Below are 24,522 nucleotides of genomic sequence, written 5' to 3' on the forward strand. Positions count from 1 at the left end.
TCATGGAAATATGCATAGGAATTTTTTAGAGTAATATATAAGGAATATATTTTATGAACTGCCTTAGTGACTTAAGTTTTAAACTGAATGTTAAGCCCTTTAATTAATTGACTTTATTTTTGTATAGGAGTAGCAGTATTAATTTTTTATAAAAAGCAAATTAAATCGCCTTTAAAGATTCCTGAGATTAGAAGCCTAGAATATTGTACTTTTTTTAAAAAGATTTATTTTATTTATTTCTCTCCCTTCCCCGCCCCCCGCCCCTCACCGCGGTTGTCTGTTTTCTGTGTCCATTGGCTGCGTGTTCTTCTTTTTATCTGCTTCTGTTGTTGTCAGCGGCACAGGACTCTGTGTTTCTTTTTTGTTGTTGTTGCGTCATCTTGCTGTGTCTATTCTCCATATGTGTGGCGCCATTCCTGGGCAGGCTACACTTTCTTTCCCGGTGGGCGGCTCTCCTTATGGGGTGCACTCCTTGCGCTTGGGGCTCCCCTATGAGGGGACACCCCTGCATGGCAGGGCACTCCCTGCGTGCATCAGCACTGCACATGGGCCAGCTCTACATGGGTCAAGGAGGCCCGGGGTTTGAACTGCGGGCCTCCTATGTGGTAGGCGGACACCCTAACCACTGGGCCAAGTCTGCTTCCCAGAATATTGTACATTTGATGAGATTTACATATTTTTTTAAACAAATGGATTAAATCTCCAATTTCAAAGAATTTACTTTTTGGAATAGGAGAAGAATGAGGCAGAATTTAGAATTTTAGATATTGTTTATAATGCTGATTTGGGGCTACTGAAATTTGTTAGACAATTCTGCTATACTAATGAATGTATTCATTCTTTGAGTTATTCATTAATCAGACATAATAAGTATCTTTTGCAAACATGTCTGAATAAAAGCTAAAAGTGCTAGTTATGGCACTGATGATCTCACAGTCAAGAGGAGGTGCACAGTCATGTGGGAAAGGTGTGGAAATCACCTTAATAATTATAAGTTCAAGAAGCCAGGAGGGGGTCTAAAGTAGGAGGATCTAATCCAGGGCAGGTAACATTGAAGCTGAGCCTTGATGAATTGAAGGAACTCAACAACAGACATGTACTAGTTATTTTATAGAGATACTGACAAAGGCTATTGCCCACCCTCTCACATTTGTAAATTACACAAAACACTGTTGTTATTATTTGGAAAGTATTTCATAAGTGCAAATATAATTTCCTAATTAGCTCTCTTTTTTATAACTCAGAAGAATACAGTATATGTACCAATCAACTTTTTCTAGGCTATTCTGTAATAACAACAACAAAAAATAAACTCAATGGATTATGACAATATGTGCTTATTTCCCACTCATTATAAGTTGGCATCTGTGGGTTGGATGCTATGGTTCTTCTCCATTTGTCTTCTCATTCTGGGACTTGGGCTGAATGAGCAAACCCCATCTGGTACATACCATTTTTGGTATGGAGAGAGCAGAGTGCTGGTAGAAACACACAGTGCCCTTTCAGCTTCTATGTGGAAATGACATGTGTCATTTCTGCTCATACTTTATTGGCCAAAGCAAGTGCCCAGCTTAACAAAAGGTTGGGGATATATGCTTTTCCTGCAGGAAGGCACTGCAAGTGGGCAGAGATGTATAATCCTCATTTACTGAAGGAACAAACAATCTCTCATAGTCCACCATCTAAGCCAAATATATTCACTCACTTCCTTCACAAAAAGTATTTGTCCCTTCCCAGAGAATACACCTGCCACTGTCCCATTCAATCCCACCATCAGACCTAAAGTATGGATGGGGCTGTTTTTGGTCCAGAAAGCTGTAAACTAAAAAAAAAACAGTTATCTTCCCATCCTACCACCTACACAAAAATAAAGACACACATCCAAACATACAACAGTGGAACAGGAACCTCAAGTATTTCCATGCTTAAAAGAGAAAAGTAGGAAATACCTAGCTATGACTGGTGCATGGTAATTCTAAAATATCCATGGGCTATCCTTGCAAGACTCCCTTGCTATTGGGATAGTAAATGAACCTTGGAGAAGCCCTACATCAGTTTTCTGAGAGTAGCTTCCTGGTCTATATTGTAGTTCTGGGTTCACTCTCTAGTAGGTCACTCCTTTTCCATTTTCCTTTTTGGTCATATCTGATGAGGGGAGAGGAAAATTGGGCTTCATTGGAAGTTAAGCAGATTTCTAGGCTTGCTTTGTGCTCTTAGAGTTGCAGTCCAGATGCTATTTTACATCAGAGCAATCACAGTCTCTTTTGTCCCCTCTTGGGACTGGGATGGTGGTGATAGTTTTTCAGCAATTTGCACAGCAAATATTTTTTAACCATCTTCAAGATACTAGCATTTTATGTTAGACGTTTCCTTTTCTCTCTCTTTTTCAAAAATTGTTAAACTTAATTTTTTTAGAGAAGTTTTGGATTTACATTTATAGAAAAATTACACTAAAGTATAAGGAATTTCCATATAACCTCCTCAGCCCCACTCAAACACATACACTTTTCCCTATTATTGACATCTTAGCTTAGTGTGGTAGACATGACAGTTGATGAACCAATATTGAAGCATTGCTACTAAGCAGTCTATAATTTACATTATGGTTGACACTTTGTGCTGTACAGTTCTATAGGTCTTGACAAATGAATAGTGTCATGTTTCCATCATTGCAGTGTCATACAGAAGAATCTCTTTTAAGCACCTTTCTTTAAAAAAATCATCTCTTTCAGTTTTTGTACTAATGAACACATCCACAATTCTTAGAGTTCTATCTCCCTTACCCATACCTCTTCTCACTACATATCTGTTTAAACTTATTGCCAGTTATTTCAGCTTATCAAGCTTCTGTGGAGAGCTATGTCCTTAGTCTGTGGGGTTTTGTTTTTATTTTTATTTTTTACATATTTTAACCAACTGAAAGGATTTGCTCAGGCCGTCCTAATTGATTCAGAGACTTCACAAATTTTATTTAGCCTTTTTCTGAGGAAGAGTCCTTATTGGGGTGTTAATTAACCCTTGTTACTCAAAGTATGTCTCAGGATAATATTTTACTGTTCGAACATGAGCAACAGTTGCATCTTTCAACACATAAGTCTCACAATTTCAAGAGTGTCTCCTTTTCCTTTTATTTTTTTTGAAAAGAATCCATTTATTTTCTGACCTTATAAATTCAGCCAGTAGCAAAATTTGATGCCATTCTGTTTCCCAATCTTTTTGTTTAAAGCAATAAGTATGTACTCCTATGCAACTTGGGGCATGATTTTCCAGAACTCCTGTGATAGTTTCTCCAACATTCTCTGCCTGACCCTAAAGTCAACATCACATATTTTAGGGCATTTGTTAACCATAGCACCCCACTTCCTAGTAGCAATTTTTGTATTATTTTCTGTTAGGTTATTCTGTTGTGAAAACATAGCCCTGAACATGTGATTAACAACACAAGTTTTTGTCCCACACGTTACATATCAGTGGTTGAGGACTGGCACCACCTCTGTTCTGTGCATCCTCTCATTCTGGAACTTGAGCTAAAAGAGCAGCACTTACGGGACCGTGCAACTCTGTGATGGCGAGAAAGGGCAAGAATGCTGATAGAAATGTGTAATCTCTTAAAATTTCTACTTAAACTGGCTTTAATGTCTGCTCACTTTACCTTGGCCAAAACAAGTCATGCCATTAAGTTAAACCATGAAGAAGTTAAGTATACTCCTTCCACAGTACAAGTCATGGGGCAGTGGGGATCTTCTTATAGGTTGGGGAGTGGATAATTGATATGATATATTATAGCAAAGTCAAAAATGCAAACTTAAGGGCCAGACTTTGAGTTCAAATTCTGACTCTGCCATTTACTAGTTGTATGAATTTTTCCAATTACTTAAATTTCAATGTCTCTGTTTCATCATCTTTAAAATGAGGTTTATACTAGGTTGAGTCATGACCCCAAAAAGATATGCTCAAATTTTAACATCTGGTAGCCGTGAATGTAATTATAAAAAAATAATAATAAGGTCTTTGCAGAACTAATCAAGTTAAGAGGAGGTCATACCTGATTAGGGTAGAACCTAAATCCAGTAACTGGTATCTTTAAAAGAGAACATAGAGGGGTATTCAGACACAGAGATACAGAGGAGACACACAGCAAAGGCCATGTGATGATGGAGACAGAGAATGGAGTGATACAGCAACAAATCAAGAGATACCAAGAATTGTGGGCAAGCACCAGAAGCTAGGAGAGAGATACGGGACAGATTTTCCCTCAGAACCTCCAGAAGGAACCAACCCTGCCAACAACTTGATTTCAGACTCCTGGCCTTCTAAATGGTGAGAGAATAAATTTCTGTTATTTTAAGTTCTGTTGTTATGGCAGTTCTAGGAAAAGTCCATAGAAAAAATAGAATTTGCAAATTTCTTTGAAGTAAAGGGAATAAAAGCATTTAATGAACTTATGTGAATAAAGTTATTTTAAGTTCAGGTTCAGATTTTGACTGAGAATGTACAGCCTTCCCTATGTCAATATTTTTACTGGTTAGCATGTATTACATATAATAGATGCTTGTGTTTGCTTATTCATTCATTTACAGACTGACCTAACTTTTAAAGTCCTTGAGAGTTGCACCTGGATCTGTCATTTCCACCACTGTATCCCCGGCATATAATATGGTGCCTTGCATAAAGGAGAAAGTGTTTAAAAAGTTGAATGAGTGGATGACTACCAAATCCCACCGAATTTACTTTTCCATTATGTAAACTTATAACTTTTTCAACCTTTGCAATAAGTTCAAAATTATACTACAGGAATACATATAATCCATATTCCTTTGATGAATTGTTCTGGTTGGTTTAATTCAGAAGACTCAGAAGATATGCAGTAAATGCCTGGGTTATGAAACATTTACAAAACAGATTGCAAAGGAAAATGGCAAACTCGGCTCATCTCACTTTAGCAGCCACAATAAAGTAAATTAACCCCAAATGGGTGATTACGTAGAATTCTGCTTGAGCAACTCTCACTTTCCAACTGTTAATGTCTATAAACAAAGTTCTAAGGGATTATGTGTGCTATAGGCCACATCAAGTGAGCCATCAAATGGAGGGCCTGTCCTATTTGTTTAAAATTACAGAGATGCATGGAATCTGTAACATACTTCTGAATTAGTAAGTGTTAGGTTATTAGTGAGAAAGTTCTATGTCCTTATCTGACTTTCTCAAGAACTTTAAACCTCATTAAAAGAACTAACCAATGCTTTGCTATAAACATTTAATTAAATTCTCTCTCTCTCTTTGACAAAGTGACTCAAAGAATTCAGCCAGTGAACTCTACAGACTCTTCCTTAAAAACTTCTCTTTATAAAAACTGCTCAATTTTACCTTGCTGGTCCTGTGTGCACCTATCAAAGGTCTTTTCACTTCTAAGATTCATATAATTCTAAACCTAAATCATAATCATCAAATATTTATTAGGAACTTACTATGTGCCAGGTGCTGTGTGAGTCACTGGGGGATGAGCTCTAATAGGGTATTTGAGTCTGAAACTTTATTTCAACTTTCCAAGGACCTTCCCTTCCCAACCCTTATCACAATCTCTCCTACCACCCTTTATTCATAAACTCTCTTCTACAAGAACTTAAAATAATTAAAATTAGGCGATGTCAAGTCAGTTTAGTACAGTGGTTCTTAACAAGGTGTCTATGAGCTTGAATTGAAATTCAGAAAAGCATTATTCTTGTAAGGATGTGTTGGTGTGGGTGTGATGTATTTATTAAATAATATACAGTAGAGTGTGGACTTAGTAAGGGGTCCATGGTTTTTCCCAGACTGGTTAAGGGGCCCATGAAATAAAAAAACATTCAAAAACCCTGGTTTAGTGTGAGAAAATGCATAGAAATATGTAATTGCAGAGGAAGAATCAGAGAGACAGTAATTTGAGTCCCAACAAAGAAATAAAGGGTGCTAGGAAAGGTAACTACATAGGTAAATATAAAAGAGAGTACAAATGTGTTTTTGCTTGTAAATCTTTTCTTTTCCTCTGTAATTTAAAAGACAATTGCACAAAGCAATAGTAGTAAAACTGTAAAGATTGGGAGTGTAAGGTATAAGATGGGATTTGTATAACAAGAATAGTATAAAGGAGGAAATAGTGCTATATTGGAGCACAGATTTTGTATAATATTAAATTAAGTTGTTACTAATCCAAACATATGGTTTAAGTTAAGATGTTAATTGCAATCCCCAGGGCAACCACTAAGAAAATAATTCATACAAATGTAATAAAAGAAAGAACAAGAGAATTAAAATGGTACACTAGAAAATATTTACTTAATACAAAAAAAGAAGTAATGGAAGAATAGAGGGGAAAAAGGACATAAGATATTTAAAAACAAATAGCAGATGAAAATTCTACCTTATCAATTATTACCTTAAAGTTAAATGGAAGAAACACTCCGATCAAAAGTCAGAGACTGGCAGAATGGATTAAAAAATTTGATCTAACTGTATGGTGATTATGAGAGACATGTTTTAGATTCAAAGACATAAGTAGACTAAATGGAAAAGAATGGAAAAAGATGAAGCATTCAAAGCATAGTCCAGTGAAAGCTGGAATGGTTATAATGATATTAGATAAAAGAAACTTTAACAAAAATTGCTGCTGTATTAAATAAGGACATTTTATAATGACAAAAGAGTCAATCCATTAGGAAGATGTAACAATGATAACCATGTATGTACTTCACAACAGAACACCAAAACACATGAAGCAAAAACTGACAGAATTGGAAGGAGAAATAGATAATTAAGCAACAATAGTTGGAGCTCAACAAGGAAGTGGAGAAACTCAACAAGGAAGCAGAGAATATGAAAAAACTGTCAGCCAATTACACCTAACAGATATTTATGGAACATCTCATCCAACAGGATGATAATGCACATTCTGCCAAGTGCACATAGAACTTGGGAATGTTCCCAAGTGGCTAAACCATATGCTGGACTATTAAATAAGCCTCAATACATTTAAAATCATTAAAATCATTAAAAGTACATTTTTCTACCACAATAGAATTATATTAGAAATTAATCATAGAAAAAACTGTGTGAAATTCACAGATATGTGGAAAATAAGCAGCAAACTCCTAAATAACCAATACATCAAAGAAGAAATCACAAGGGAAAGTAGAAAATATTTTGATATAACTGAAAATGAAAACACAATATACCAAAACTTACAGGAGGCAACGAAAGTAGTGCTACAAGTAAAATAATAGCCATAAACACCTATAATAAAAAAGATGAAAGAGCTCAAATCAGTAACTTAGCCTTTTACATTAAGGAACTAGACAAAAAAGGGAAAATTAAAACCCAAAACAAGCAGAAGGATGGAAATAATAATCACAGCAGAAGTAAATGAAGTAGAGAAAAGAAAAGCAGAGAAAATCAGTGAAACCAAAAACTGGTTCTTTATTAAAAAATCTTAAGTTTAACAAAACTTTATTTAAATTGTCCAGAAAAAAGCAATAAGATTCAAATTATTAACATCAGAAATGAAAGACAGGACATCACCATTGACTTTAGAGAAATAAGAGGATTATTAGGGAATACTATGAAAAATTGTATGCCAAGAAATGCAATAACTTAAATGAAATGGAAAAAAATTATAGAAAGGCACATACTAATTCAATCAACTCAAGAAGAATTAGAATACATTAATAGTCCTATAAAAAGTAAAAAGATTGAATTAGTAGTGAGAAACTTCCCATAAAAAAGCTCAGATCCAGTGGGCTTCACTGCTGATACTACCAAACCTTTTAAAAAGAATTAACACCAGCCATCATAAACTCTTCCAAAAACTGAAAGAGGAGTCATCACCCAAACTCATTCTATAAGACCAGTATTACTCTGACACCAAAACCAAAGATAACATAGGAAAATAAAACTGCCCATTAGTGTGCCTTATAAATAGGATTGCAAAAACACCCTACAAAGTACTAGCAAAGCAAATCTTCCAGAATATACAAAGGATTATATACTTTGCCCAAGTTGGATTCAACATGGTAATGCAAGATGAATTTAACAGGTACAAACAAATCAATAAAATGATCATATTATTAGAATAAAGGACAAATCCACACAATGATCTCAATAGCTACAGGAAAAGTATTCAACAAAATCCAAAGCCTTTTCATGATAAAAGCACTCAACCTACTAGGAACAGAAGGGACACCCTCAGACTGAGAAAGGGCGTCTATGAAAAACGCAGAGCTAATATCATAGTTAATGGTAAGACTGAAAGCTTCCTCTCTAAGATCAAGAGCAAACTAGATGTCTACCTTTACTACTTTTATTCAGCATTGCACTTGAGATTCTATCTAGGACAATTAAGCAAAAAAGAAAAAGTAAAAGTCATCCAAATTGGAAAATAAGAAATACAGCTATCTCTGTTTGCAGAGGACATGATTTCACATATAGAAAATTCGGAGGCATACACACATACCCACGTACAAACATTAGAATAAATAAATAATTTCATCAAGTTTGTAGGATTAAAGACCAACAGACAAGAATTAATGGCATTTTAGCACACTAGCAAAAAAGTATCCAAAAAGTAAATTAGCAAAAATTAAATTAAATTAGTTCCATTTATAATGGCACCAAAAAATAAAATAGTTAGGAATAACTGTACAAGTGTACAAGACTTGAATACTTAAAACAACAAAAAGATATTATTGAAAGAAATTATAGAAGATATAAATTATGTAAAGGCATCCCATATTCATCATGAAGAATTAATATGGTTAAGATAGCAACCCTCAAATTGATTTATGGTTTCAATGCACTTTCTTTCAAAATCTTAGCTGCCTTGTTGTTGTTGTATACATTAGCAAGCTGATCATTGACATGGAAATATATGCAATCTAGAAGAGCCTAAAACAATCTTGAAAAAGAACAAAACTGGAAAATCCACACTTCCCTATTTCACATCTTACCATAAAGTTACAGTAATCAAAACAGTGTTATACTGGCATTATAGTTTTACAGCTCAATAGAACAAAATTTAGAGCCTACAAATAAACCCTTTTTATGGTCAATTTATTTATTTTTTAGGAAGTACTGAGGATTGAACCTAGGACGTGTACATGGTTGGCAGGTGCTCAACCACTGAGCTACATCCCCTCCCAAGTCACTTTTTTTAAAGATTTTTTAAATTTATTCCCACTCTTCCATTGTTTCATGCTCACTCTCTGTTCTCTGTATCTGTTTGTTGCGTACTCGCTGTGTCTGCTCGTCTCCTTTTTAGGAGGCATGGGGAACTGAACCTTGACCTCTCATGTGGAAGGGAGGTGACCAATCACTGGAGCCATATCCATTCCTTGCTTATTGTGTCTCTCAGTGTGTTCCTCATTGTGTCTCCTCATTGCATCAAGTTGTTGCATCAGCTCACTGCATGAGGCTATCACCTCAGTTTGCTGTCTTGCTCATCTTCTTTAGAAAGCACCGGAAATGAACCTAGACCTACCATGTGGTAGGCAGGTGCCCAACTGATTGGGCCACATCTGCTTCCATCAATTGATTTGTATGTGTGTGTGTGTAAGCCTAATATTAATAATATATCTTTAATGAATAAGGACAAAATGAACATATATCTAGAAGCATGAAAACTGAGACAATAGAAAATTCCAAACAATATATGTGTATTAGTCAGACAAAGGGGTGCTGATGCAAACTTCCAGAAATCTGCTGACATTTATAAAGAGTATTTATTTGGGATAGAAGCTTACAGGCACAGGTCATAAAGTGTAAGTTACTTCCCTCACCAAAGTCTGTGGACAAATGTTGGAGCAAGATGACTGTTGACTTCTGCAAGAGCTCAGCCTCCATCTCCCTTTGAAGGCTCGAAGATCTCCACTTCTTCCAATATCAGCAGTACGCTGGGATAAGTTTCCTCTCACTCCCTGGGTTCATTCATCTCTGGGCTCATTCCTCTCAGGGTTCAACTGCTCTGTTCTCTCCCCAAGGTCAGCTGTAGACTATCAGGCTCTGTTTCTTCCCAGGGTCTCTGCAGTGTCTATGGAGCCATCTCTTTTCCTCTCTGTTCTTCTGTGTGTTCACTTCCCGGGATTCCAGCATCCAAAATCTCCTACTACCTACCCTGCCTTGTTCTTTTCTCTGTGAATCCCCCCACACCAAGGGGGTGGGGACTTAACATCTTACTGATGTGGCTGTATCAAAGCCCTAATCATAATTTAATCAAGTAAAAGTGAATCCTCTGAAGATAATACAATCTAATATATCCAGAGGAACAGACCAGTTACAAACACAATCCAATATCTATTTTTGGAATTCATAAACATTATCAAACTTCTAAAATATCATTAAAAGATTTAAAGGAATAGTAAAAGAATCATAATGATTCTTCAAGGAATAGCTGAGTAGCAAACAGGAATAGTAAACAAGAATTGGCAAGCAGAAAAAATCAATGCTACTTCGACTTTGGGTAATATGATCCACAAAGGGCTGAAGGCATATGATTCAAAGTTAGTAGCTTGAATCCAGTAGCAAAACTACACTCTATGAATAAAGTACCTGACACCAGAAGAGTGTATTGGAAACAAATTCCACCTTTAATTTACTTGTTAATGGTTCTTCCCCAAAATGTTTTGCAAAACTTTGGCTATTCTTTTATCAGAACTGATTAACATCAATGGACTGGCTGTAGCATAGGCATTGACCAGAAGCTGGACGACATCCTGGCTGGCTGGATTCTCCAATGGTAAATGGAAAGGAAAGGGAAAGGTGATGAGTTCCACCCAGTACACAACCACAAAGAGGCTCATCAGCAGCAGGATGGTCTGTGTAGCCTGCTTTTCTGGGGAGTGTCTTGGGGAGAACCTGGTGCTGTGAAGGTGCTAGGAACGTATCTTATGTCGGTACAAGAGAATCACCATGTATGCACTTGAGAGCAACATGACTCCCACAAAGGTGACTTCCCTAAATAGTGACAGTATGAACACCATGGCCCTGATGATGGAACTCATGAGAGAAAATGAGCAGCACTCACTGAAAACATCTGGTTGAGCCCAGACATGTTTGAACAAGCAGGTGGCTACAGGGTGACATATTTAAGAGCCAGAAGGAGAGGAAGAAATGGACAATGTCATGTGGGGCGATAAATTTGAACTTTGCCAACCAGGAAGATCTGGGGCTGATGGTGATGGCATGCTCAGCTGGCAGGTAGTGCAGATGGAGAGGCCCCTCATCATCCTGTTCATGTACAACAAGGCCTTACAGGTGACATCATCCTGAACACGCTGGGACCCAAACATGTTTGTGAACCTCCTGAGAGGAGCATCCCTATGTGGACAAAGGCCAAGTGACAGACAGTCACATCGGTCAGTTTGGGCCTGCAATCCTGAAGGAGTGTGAACATGCGGAAGAGAAGAAGGAAAGTGTTTGCTGAGATTCCAATGACAGTTTCAGAAACAAGCCAGTTTTTCATGGCAACATAATTGAAAAGTTCATTCACCAAAATGGTGAAGATAAATCATAGTGTGTCTATCTGTAATTGACTACGGGCCAAGCTCTTCGACTAGGGGAAGTTATTGAAGTGCTTTTGCTAGCACCAGATTATTCACATGTCCCATGGCTGTTATGCTTTGCAATTTTCTTCGAAAGCACTAAAAGAAGACTCAAGTCACACTGCTTTGGACATCACACATGACCCTCGATGAGGTCTTTTCCGCGGTTCCTGATACTGATTTGTAAGACACACTGACTTCTTTGGGCCCCACATTGGGAGCCAGATGTTGGAAATTTGGACCCAAAGGGTACTGGGAATGAAAGAAAGAGAAAAGAGAGAGTGAAAGAAAGAGAAAGAAAGAAAAAGAAAGAACGGGAGAGCAGGGATCAGCGGGTCTGCGAGTAGACACTCATCAGACCTCAACTGATTTTTGACAAGGGTTCCAGCACATTTAAATAGGGAAAATCATAGCCTTTTCAACAAATGATACTAGGACAAATGTATATCCACAAGCAAAAGAATAATACTAGACCCCTACCTCACCACCACAAAGAGAGCTTAACTCAAAAGGGATAACAGACATATATTTAAGAGCTAAAACTATAAAACACTTAGAAGGAAACATAGGAGTAAATCATACTGACTTTGGATTAGGCAATGGTGTTTTTGGCAATTGAATTGCGTACCCCATGAAAGACACATTAAAGTCTTAACCCTCTTCCTGTGAGTATGAGTCCATTTGTAAATAGAACTTCTGAAGATGTTAATATGGTGTTGCCAAACTATGTGAGGGTGGGCCTTAATCCAGTAAGGGTCAAGGACCTATAAGCTTAGGAAATTCAGATGAAGAAGTTAACAGAAGCTATAAGTAGGAGAAGCCAGAGAGAGATCACCATGTAATGGAGGATTGTCAAGACCAGAACACTCTTGATCTTCAAGAAAGCATGGCCTTGGTGATACCTTGATTTTGGCCATCTAGCCTCAAAAATTGTGAGCCAATAAATTCCTGCTGTTTAAGCCAACCAGTGTGTGATATTTGTCATAGCAGTACTGGCAAACTAAGACAGTTTGGGGTACTACAAAGGGGGGCCTACTATTACAAACACCTCAAATTATAGAAGTGGCTTTGGAATTAGGTAATCGGTAAAGGCTGAAAGAATACTGAGTCATTAGGTTTTAAAAAGCCCAGATTTTTGTGAAGAGAGTTAGGGAGAAAGTCTCTATCATCTTAGAGAATATATTTAAAATATATTATCATGAACAGAATGTTGTTGGAAATATGGATGTTAATGGTGTTTCTAGTGAAGACTTAGAAGGAAATGGTAAAGAAGTTGTTGGAAAATGGAGGAAAGGCAATCATAGTTATAAAGTGGCAGAACTTGGTGAAGTTGTGTTCTGATGTTGGATTAAAGGTAGAACTTGTAAGTGATAAAGTTGGATATTTAGCTGAGGAGGTATCCAACAAAATGTGGAAGGTACAGCCTGGCTTCTCCTTGCTGCTTCTTGGGAAAATTAATGATAGAGCCCACAAAAGCCATCATCAAGTCTTAATGCATGTTCCTGTAAGTGTGAACGATTCTGCAAATAGGACCTTTGAAGAAGTTATTATTAGTTAAAGTGGGGGATCATTTGAAAATAGCATCTTTGTAGAGTCTATTTAGATGAGGCCAAATTGAATCAGGGTGGGCCTTAATCCATATAACTGGATTCCTTATAAGCAAAGGAAATTTGGATGCAGTTAGTCAGTAGAAGCCAGAAGTAAGAGAAGCTAAAGGATAGAGATCGCTATGTGACAAAGACAGAGGTGCAAGTCAAGGAGCCCTAAGAATTGTGGCAAACCAATACTGAATGTTACAGATTTCAGAGGAAAGCATGGCCTAACAGGACCTGATTTTGGCCTTCTAGCCTCTAAGACTGTGAGCCAATTGATCCCTGTTGTTTAAGCCAAACAACTGTGTGGTTTTTGTCATAGCAGTCCTGGAAAACTAAGACACTGCTTTTAATGAAATGTGAGAGGGAAGCAAGAAATTGAGTATTGAACTGTTAAGCATAAAGGAACCAGCAATTGATGATTTACAAATTCTCAGCCTGTCCAGATAATGTACTCTGAGACTACAGTCAGAAGTGGTTCTGTCAAATCTTCCCTGAGCTCCCAGGATGTCAGTTCCCAGAGAACAGGGTCCTGTGAGGCAGTCTGACTGAACAACCTTTTGCTAAAGAGGTTGTGGCTGAACAACTCTTTTCTAAGGAGATTAGCATATGACTCATGGACCCAGTCAACCATCTCAGAGGAAGTAAAGACTGGAGATACAATTATGCAGGAAATATTTGTAGAAGATCCTTTTGTTTGATGACTTGAAATCCCTAGGAAGCATGGAAGCTGACAAAATTTTTGAGAATTTTATATGAGCAAAAGAACTGCCATCCTGGACCAAAAGGGACAGAGATGGGACTGAATGAAAGAAAAATGACTTCAAGGGCAGAGCCATGGAAGCAGAGGTCTTGATAAAAAATATTCTCTCAGGTCAAGAAAGAGGGCCTTCTGTCCTGACCAGGCATTTGGAAGAATTTGTCCCACTCTGGTGTTTGGAAGGAGCAGGCCAGCTCTTCACAGTTTTCAGGGACAGCAAGCATGACTACCATCTCAGTGCTTGGAGAGGGTGGGGCCTATGCCCTAGTGTTGGGGAGAGCTTGGCCACTGCCCCAGTGCTTGGAAAGGGTGGTGCTTCCATTCAAGAAAGCCCAGAACACAAACCATTGATCCACACATGATTCTCAGATTTTGGAATCTAATGGCATTTGTTCTGCAGGATTTTGGACTTGCTTAGAACCCACAAACTTTGTTTACATCCAATTTCTCCCTTCTGGAGTAGAAATGACAACTCTTCACTTGTCCCACCATTGTATATTGGAAGCATAAACTTGTATTCTAGGTTTGACATGGTCCAAAGATGGGGAAGAATTTTGCCCCAGAATGGACAAAACCCATAAATGACTTTGATGAGATTTTTGACTTAGAATTATTATTGAAATGGATTAAGACTTTTGGGATTTTTGATGGGATGAATCTATTTTGTATGTGGGAAGAACATGTCTTTTTAGCATCCAGGGTGGGACTTCTGGGGATTGAATCATAGCTCCAACAAAAGACATCTTCAAATTTCAGTGAATGCATTTGTGAATAGAACCTTTGTAGATGTTATGAGTCAAGGTGTGGTCAAACTGAATGCAGGTGGGCCTTAATCCAATGTGGCTGAAGTCCTTATAAACAAAGGCTATTCTGACACAAAGTTTGCAGAAGCTAGAAGTAGGAGAAGACAGAAAAAGAGAGCAGGGGAGAGAGAGAGAGACAGAGAGAGAGATTGCTATGTGACAGAGGATTACCATGACCAGAATGCTATAGACTTTGGAGAAAAATAGCCCTGCTGAGATCTTGATTTTGGACTTCTAACTTGAAAACTGTAAGCCAATGAATTCCTGTTGTTTATGCCGAACAATGTGTAGTTTTTGTTATAGCAGCTCTGGCAAACTAAGAATGATGTCTTAGATATCACTCCAAAACCACAAGTGACAAGCGAAGAAAAAAAAAAGATAAACTGAGCATACAAGTTTACTCTGAGTTTTTATCATGAAAAAGTTTTGAATTTTTCAAATGCTTTTTGTATATCTATGGAGATGATTGCATATTTTTTCTCTTTTTTTCTGTTAATCGCATTGAATGATTTTTGATTGTTAAACCAACATCTCATTGCCAGGATAAAATGAATGGTCAAAATCTATTATCCTTTTTATATATTGTTAATCACATTGAATTGTTTTTAAAAATTTCAATTGCTATTATATTTTTAAGGAGTTTGAATCTCTCTTCATAAGGGATATTTGGTCTACGGTTTTCTTTGGTTGTCATGTATTTGTCTGATTATCAGGGTCGCTGATGCCTCTTAAAATTAGCTGGAAAGTACTTTCTTCTTTGATTTTCAGAAAGGGAATGTGTAAGATTTATATTACTTACCTCTAATGTTTGATAAAGTTCATCAATGAACCTGTCTGAGTTTAGAGTTCTCTTTGTAGAAAGGTTTGTAATTACGTTGTCAGCTTTGTTAATCTGTACCTCTCAAGGGATTTGTCCATTCCATTTAAGTTTGGCAAATTTATTGGTTGTTCATACTATTCTCTTATTCCTTCTTTTATGCCTGTGGGGTGTTTGACCTCTGCTTATACCTTAATCCTGGTCACAAACAATTCTTGAGACTGGACAGGTTTCAAAGTCATCATTTACATATTTCCAACTCATAACCATGGTAATACCTCTTCTAGGATGTAGTTAATGTTTCAGAGATGATTTATAAAGCTTATTTATAATAATGGAATAAAAATTGTGTGTCTGTGCATGTGTGTATAATCTCCATAGTCAGGGGTTATTTAACCCTTACTGACTTCACAGGGGAAAGCACTTTCCAAGGCTCCTGATTTCACACCATCTGGACAGAATGATCCCCCAGGCTGAATCTGCCAAAGCCCTTTGAATGATTATTATTTTTGTGTGTGTGACTAGACAAAAATTTACTGACTTTCATGCACACTAGCTTTAATTTTTTTTTGTATATATATATACACACACACACACTTTTAAGATTTATTTATTTATTTCCCCCCCTCCCTCTTCTGCTGTCTGTGTCCATTCACTGTATGTTCTTCTGTGTCTGCTTGTATTCTCATAAGGTGGTTCTGGGAACCAATCCTGGCACCTTCCGGAGTGGGAGAAAGGTGATCATTCTCTTGTACCACCTCAGCTCCCTGGTTTTGCTAAGTCTCTTATTGTCTCTCCTCTGTGTCTCTTTCAGTTGCGTCATCTTGCTTCATCAGCTCTCTGTGTTGGCTGGGACTTCTCCATGGGGTGACACTCTTGCATGGGGTGGTACCCCATGTGGGACGGCACTCTTCATTGGCCAGCTCACCACACAGGCCAGCTTGCCATCACCAGGGGGCCCTGGATATCAAACCCTGGACCTCCTATATGGTAGACAGGAGCCCAATGGCTTGAGCTACATCTGCTTCCCTGGCTTTAATTTTATAAATGAAAACCATACACAGAATGGGAAAAAAAGATGAGCTTTGCAATCTGCCAGACCTTAGTGCAAATTCTGATGCCACTTATTAACAGCATGGAGTTGGATATTTTATTTAATTATTCTTAGGGTGGGTTTGACCATCTACAAGTGGGATTTACAAGAACCTATTTTTAGGGATGCTTTAAGGATTGCTCAAGGTAAGGCATAGTGCCTAGTGCTCAATTAATATCAGTGATTACTGTTAATATTTTGCTGGACACAGACAGCTTATCAATGGAAAATTTGTTTGTTCCTCAAGCTGAGTGCAGGATCGAGCATCTTCTACTCTTATGTAGCTCCTCATCTAAAAGAGGGTGTCATCACTGCATTTGTTGTTATTGTTTTTTCCTGATTGCAGGCACTATAGCTTTGTTCTCTGTGGCAATTTCTCTTTATAGGAACTTGATGACGATTGCAGACGTCATCAGATGCAGGACAATTCACTCCTTCAGGCACACTCAATGATAGAATCGCTTAAGTTCAAATTATCTTTAGGAGATCATTTAAAAAACAATTGAAAGTCATTTAGCAGGTATTTATACAGTCTAATTCTGGACTTCTTTTGGAACTCTCCATCATCCATTGCCACTTCCCCACAAATCTTATTTAAAAAGCGATTCGTGAAAGTGGAAGGATTCCCAGTTTCTATCTCCTCCAGCCTGTGGATTAAAAGATTGAGTGGGACCGTTGGTATGTGAGGTTAGTCTATATAGCAGGACATGTAGAGCTAGAAGAGAAATAATTTGCCAAGTGTGTTTCTGCTAAAGGACAGGTTTTCATTAACATTATCTGCCTTTTTATCTTTGTGAGAATAGTTATGGACAAGAAGACCATTGTTATTAATTGGTCTGTGTGGACGTCATATTGAAATTCTGTCCTCAGATTAAAGATCATCTAAAAGTCTTGAATCTTGTCACGAATGAAGCAAACCAATCCATCCAGCATTCATTCTGAGAGACCAAAGGGACTCATTGGTCTATCCTGGCTTGTAGCACAGAGATAAAAGAAACAGCTGAATAATCCTAATAGAAGTAAGACAGCCTCATGGTGTGCTTGTTGGCACATTTTCCTCTTGAAAAAAAGAACTACACAGGCTGAATTTTATTGTTTTGCTCACTAAACCCTTTCAATCTTCATAAGCTTATAATTAAGAAAATATTATACTTGGAGAGACTCCCTGCTATTATCAAATAACTTTGAAAAGAAAATGGAAAAGTACAAGTTATGTAACTGCTGTTATGAATTCCAGCTATTTGAAATGTTAATGAAAGACCACAAGGGATGGAGCATTTCAAAGCGCCAGACCACAAAATTGGTTTCTAGCAATTTCATAACAACAAATAGAAAACAACACAAAATATTTTATTTTATTTTTTATTCCCTTCCAAAGGTTTGGATTGGCCTGAACTGAGAAGCAGAAAACCTAATAAAAATTAATAGGTGGTTAACCCCTCTCTCTCCGTCTGGCAGCAGATGGCAGTATTGAAGCATGAAAAATCCACCTAGGTTACTTTGTTTTAAACATAAGTACTAACCTGAAACAAAATTCCTGGTAAGATATTGTGGATTTTTCTCCCTTTACCGCTCTCCTTCCTCAATTTTTACTTCCATTTTGATAAGGAGATACCTTTTTTCACTTGTTGCTCTCTTTAGACCATGACAAAATTGTGACGATCCATCTACCTTTAGGCCCAAATTATTTGGTACTTGAGCTATAATCCGAGAACATACCCCATTCAGCACACTTTCTGAGGAAACAGGCCCTCAGACCTTTCAGACCTTGTCAAAATTTGAACTATAGGCAGTAGAACGCTCTCCTAATTTTATCTTCTAATTACTTCTCTGAAATGGAACTGTGCTAAGTCAAAGGTCCCCGCGCCCTTTTCCTTTCAGATTCCTGGAACATCATCTGTAGTTCAGAGAAAATGGAAGGCCCTGCAGCCTGTTTCGCAGTCTCGAGGGCCAGGACCGCAGACCAAGTCCCGGATTAGCGCTGTAGCCGCTGAAATAAAGCAGATCCGAGCCAGACGGAAAACAGCCCGGATGCTGATGGTTGTGCTTTTGGTGTTTGCCATTTGTTATCTCCCAATTAGCATCCTTAATGTGCTAAAGAGGTAACGTTCACCTATTATAAATGGAAATGAAGTAACTTGCAATTACTTGGTTCTTTTATTTATTTTAAAGAAACGTTAGATTACATAAATGTTACCAAAAAAATATAGGCGATTCCCATATGCTCCCTCTCCCTCCCCCTCCCTCTCTTCCCCACCTTAACAACATCCTTCATTCGTGGGGTACATTTGTTGCAATTGATGAACACCTATTGAAGCATCGCCACTAACCGTGTATTATTTTTTATGTTATGGTTTACGCTCTGCCCTGTGCAATTTTTTAAATTATGACAAAATATGTAATGACCCGTATCCATCATTGCAATGTTCTTAATCAAGGGTATTATAAAAGCCAGAGAAAAATGTAAATCCTCTGCCTTGCTGCCTCATCAGCCCAGATAATTCCATGTGTTGGTGTTACTGACTGGAGAACCAACGGGTAAGGTGAATAGCCTTTTAGAGCACTCAGACATATGCTCTTGTCCGTGCAAATCCTCTGTTGGATGACAGACATAAAACAGATGCCCCCCTTCTTCAAGCTAATTGCTGAGCCTTAGATGCAGAAAAAGTTCTTCTGTTAAAAAACCTCATTTACAGCTTTAAAGCTTTTTTTTGGTTTTGTTTTGTTTTCCTTTGTTTTTAATCAGAACAAATGGATTTTCCAAAATTTTGTTCTCAAAGACATAGGAAATGGTGACAGCATTCTATCTAAAAAATTTTAAAAAAGAGAGATAAGAATGTTTTGTTAACATTCAAATTATACTTTAAAGTACATTTGTGAGCACTAACTGTAAGTGGAATCAAGACAGATACTGGATGTTGAATGTTTAAACAAAAAGAAAGAAAATTCATTTCCTGAAGTCAGTAAATCAAGCTTAGGGTGAATATTAATAAAAATTGGCACAAAAAATTTTCAGTGAGGAAAAGTATGTTATTTGTTACATTGCAAGCACAACTATTCAGTTAAAAGAATTACACACTTGAACTTCATGGCCGGCCAACTTCATTGGGAATTATCATAACCATTGCACATAGATGGTCCCAAGACAATGCTAATTCTGTTTACAAGACTTCGTATTTAACTAGGGCTGCTCTCTCACTTTTCCCTAATTCAGAATCAATATCGTATTCCTCCCAGCTGCAGACTCTGGAGAGAGGCAGCTTTGGCTGGAGTCACACAGACTAAAGGTGGTATAACCAGCTGCAAAGATTTCTTATTCTCTTTGGCCCATGGTTTTTTTGATTGCTTAATGGAGTTTTCAATGGAGTAGAAAAGGAAAAGGACCTTTTGTTTAGTATTAGTATTTACTACAGACACTGTCTTAAAGGTAAAAGATAGTTGGTTACTTGAGTACTTGAGAAATATATACTGGCTTACAAGAAAATGAGTTATTTTTCCCTTCCATATCCTCCCACACTTCCCTCATTTTCCTTCTTCACAGAAACCTCATACAAATTTATTCTCATCTTTTCCTAGATGGTGTTTTTCTGCTCTTAAGTATTTTAAAAATATAGTATCATCCTGGACAGGTTTTATTCTCTATCTTGTGTGTGTGTATGTGCACCTACTCTTTTAGGGAGTTTAAATTTAATGAAAATTGGACCTAGTCACGTTCTGTGTTGCTCGCTTGGATTTCCTGAATCTCAGCATTTTCCTTCAGTTCTTTCCATATGTTTACTTGTCCATAATATTTCTTTTATTCTTCTGGTTTTAAATACCTAACCTCCCATGGAAAACAAATGGCTTTCTAAAAAGAAAGTCCACAGAAAATTAAAAATATTTTCTAATTTTTGAAATTTCTGTTCTTTCTCACACAAATACATTTTTTTAAAAAACCTGAAAATTGGCTTTCTGTTTGCCACCCACATTTTCTTCAAATGCTTTTTTCTCTTTTAGCCCTTGCATATCATACTTGTGTTTTCTTTTCCCTCACACATTAATTCCCAGCCTCACTAGTTAAAAACAATTTCTTTAAAGCAGTTCTGATTTATCTAAGATTTCAAATGTATATCAAGGTAGAGGATCATAATATATTAGTACTTTAATTTGCCCATGTTTTTTACTCTCTATTGTGTTTTTGTAAAATTCTAATGCTCAGGAGAGCATCATTTTATTCAGGAAATGCATTTCTATCTTATGCCTTCTTATTGAAAAGCAAGCATATAAATAGTACACAAATCTTACAATCAGGGATGGAGTTTCTGACAGGAAATACATTATAAACTTCAGCCTAAACATTTTGGGAAGTTGCAGGTTACCTGCTATGGGATAGTGCATGGAATTCTGTAGATAAGATACATCTAAGTATGGAACAAATCTTTAAAAAGATATCACAATTAAAGGATCTTTTTAGAGTTCAAGATAATAAATACAAACTAAGGCTCATGAATGTTAAGAAATAACCAGAATGTTGTCTGCTGAAAGCTAGTTCTTCTCCGGATATAAGGACATCCCAGAAGGCAAATTTCAGCAAGACCAGGCAGATTGGAGTTGAAGAAGTGTAGTACTTTGATCAATGCACAGATAAAAGTACGAAGATGAGCTTAGAGACTGCAGTTTAGAAGCGCACATAATAACACACATAACGGAAGATCAAAACAGCATTGCTTGACTGTATTTAGAAACAAAATGAAATAAGGGAGATAGATATATATGCTGCATTCTTACCCACAAGATATACTGCATTTGCTCTTTGCACAAAGGAGAGACCTTTCTTCTCTAACCTAATTTGACTTCTGTTTTATTAATCATGCTATGGAGATTCTGTTCAGGTACAGAAACTATTCTAACCTACTGCAAAACTAGAAACCCATCAATGGTCAGTGTCTGAAGCAGAGGAGGCCACTGGTCAGGCAGCCTCTATCAAGAGCTTTCACCAACCTTGAATTTGATTGCTTAAAATGTATTTTCCAGAATCACACTCGATTTTTTGTTACTGTTTCTTTTCCTGCAGGGTGTTTGGGATGTTTACCCACACGGAAGACAGAGAGACTGTATACGCCTGGTTTACATTTTCACACTGGCTGGTATATGCCAATAGTGCTGCGAACCCCATTATTTATAATTTTCTCAGTGGTGAGTTTTCAACTGTTTCTTCTACATAAACCACAATTCTAATCAATGGTGATGGACCAATGATGAAGAGGCTTGGGACACGGACATTCTTCAACTATACGAACAGTTTAGTTACTGCACAAGGAGATATTATTTTCCCTGACCTGATCTGTCTTGAGTTTCTTTCCTTATGAGAAAGAATATATCTACCCAACTCATCGGAGAAAAGTGCCAGTTTTTTTTTTTTTAATTCTGTAAAACTTAGAAGAAATGATGAATAGAAAATGAAAATTGTGAGAAGTGAATAGCAAAGAATCTTGCTTGCCGTACTTTTTAATTATCATTAAATAAAAATTTATTTGACCTGAAAAAAAATTTGCAGCATTATTTCCTTTGTCAAAATGTGTAGCTTAATTGAGATTAAATAGTAATTTTTCCAATTTTAGATGTTTTGCTCTATTATGTGTAACATATTGTGGGTTTATCTCAAATTTCCTCAGTGACCACAAAAATGAAATTGTTCCTAAATAACACATAAGCTAAATGATACAAACACACACACACCTGCAACTGATTTCATCTGTCTGTAGAATCAGTATTATTAAAAAATCATTTAAATAATTATTGTTTTATTTAGAAATATTTGGCCCAACTGACTTTCAGTATTGTCCTCATCTCCAAAACGTTGGCTATTTCTTTTTTACTTCAATCTCCAAATATATAGCAATTTTATAGGAATGAAGAAGCAAACAGTTTTATGGCATGTGTAATAAATAAATGCTTTTTTCAACTTAATCTTTGGTTTCTGGTTGTGTGGATTTTAAAAAATCAAACAACCAGGCAATTTGATTTTTAAAAATTGCTTTGTCTTTTTTTTTTCTCCGTGGCACACATCCTACCTATACCTGCTTTATTTTGCCTTTCAAAAAATTGAGTATCTTGATGTGAAGTTTGTTTTTTATTCAGTTGCCCCTCCTTCCTGTGGTCCCCAGCTCCACCCAATCTCACTCATAATGAAGACTACTTTAGGACTGAGACAAACTGATAGCACTGCTTCAGTGTTTTGTTTGGAAGGAGAAGGAGCGGGAGGATGCGGAGCTTGGACTGCAGAAGTTCTGGATGCCAATGGGTTTAGGGCTGCAAAGCCCTGAGGCTTGTATTGAGCAGATAAAACCTACTCCAGGGTTATAGGGAAAAGTGTTGGAAGCTGAAGCAAGGGAAGGAACTAAGATCTCAGTATGGCACAATAGTGGTACAGGGAAGGTACCTGATAATTACTGAGAACTTGCTATGTGCTACTGTGCCAAGTCCTTCAACAAACTTATTTTTTATTTAATCTCTTAATAACCCAGGAGTAATTGAGATTCCGAGAAAACCTGATGATTCCCAACACTTGTCACACACCCTTGTAAAGGTGATTGTTCCATTTTCATAGATCTGTTTTCCCCAATTTAAAGACAAGGAATTTCCTGTGAAGCTGTGTTTTCAAATTTTTTTTTCCCAGCAAAAGCATTTGTTCTACCTTGTGTCAATTATGAAACTTAAGATATTTTTCTAGGTAATTTAAGATATTTCTCTAAATATTTTGTTGAATTGATTTTGTCAGAACAGTTTCATCAGAGTACATCGCAGGTGTCATTTCTATGTGGTTTTAGCAATGTATGATATGGTTTTTATCATTATATAATTATTAAGTATCTCCTGGGCGTATTTCTATTGATAACCACTTTTAATATATTTAAAATATATTTTATATGTATTTAAAATAAATCCACATTCATGAGTTTTGACTCTATATGAATGAAACAATCTCCAAGGGTCCCCCATGAAAATCAGTCTCATTATTTTATAGAAATACCTCATTGTTTCAAGAGTCTACCAAGCTTCCCGTAAACTTAATTTCCTTTTCCTATTTTCCCCATCCTGGCAAAATACAGCAACTCCCTGCTAGTCTGTCTTAAGGGAGTCCCTCTGTTACACTCTATTCGCGATTTGTTGGAAACTATTTACACATGATTCCTTTTCCTTTCATTTTCCTCGTTTGCCAGGAAAATTTCGAGAAGAATTTAAAGCTGCATTTTCTTGCTGTTGCCTTGGAGTTCACCATCGCCAGGAGGAACGACTCGCCAGGGGACGAACAAGCACAGAGAGCCGGAAGTCCCTTACCACCCAGATCAGCAACTTTGATAACGTATCAAAACTCTCAGAGCAGGTGGTGCTCACCAGCATAACCACACTCCCAGCCGCCAACGGAGCGGGGCCGCTTCACAGCTGGTAGAATATTTATCCCTATGGCAAGGCTACCAGAGTAAAACTATTCTTTTTTAAAAAAATATCTGTAAACAGAAATTTTATTATCCCAATGATCTGAAGCTAAACTTACTTTGTGAATCAATTTTTATTTTTAACCTATTGCTCTTTGGAAATAAAAAAAAGTCAGTTTAAAATGATTTCTCAACTTTTGATTTAAACTTGTTAGAAATTCAACCTCCACTTTTAGTTCCGTATGTTATGATTCATGCCAATTAAATGTTTGAGCATTTCTACTTTCTATAAATCCCTTGTTATCACTCACATTCAAAAGTTATTCAACGGTTTTCTTTTACCTACTAAGTAGTGGTACAAGTTAGCACTACTAAGAAGTAGCAATTACTAACTTTGAATTATTGACATATGATAGCTGTCTTTATAGTTCTAAAAATCACAAAAGACTGAAGTTATGACCTGACAGCTGAG

At 37.0% G+C, this 24,522-nt stretch overlaps 1 protein-coding gene across 2 annotated transcripts in view; it reads left to right on the plus strand.

Annotated features, from left to right (window-relative positions):
* Positions 1-24,522, plus strand: part of HCRTR2 (hypocretin receptor 2) — a 101,234-nt gene that overhangs the window by 71,732 nt on the left and 4,980 nt on the right. For both annotated transcript variants that reach the window (XM_071218389.1, XM_058307662.2), the window contains 3 exons: positions 18,514-18,734; positions 21,686-21,807; positions 23,835-24,060. In XM_071218389.1, coding sequence (XP_071074490.1) covers positions 18,514-18,734; positions 21,686-21,807; positions 23,835-24,060 — 569 coding nt within the window. The remainder of the gene's footprint in view (positions 1-18,513; positions 18,735-21,685; positions 21,808-23,834; positions 24,061-24,522) is intronic.

Source organism: Dasypus novemcinctus, chromosome 11, assembly GCF_030445035.2.
Source record: "Dasypus novemcinctus isolate mDasNov1 chromosome 11, mDasNov1.1.hap2, whole genome shotgun sequence".
Lineage (NCBI taxonomy): Eukaryota > Metazoa > Chordata > Mammalia > Cingulata > Dasypodidae > Dasypus > Dasypus novemcinctus.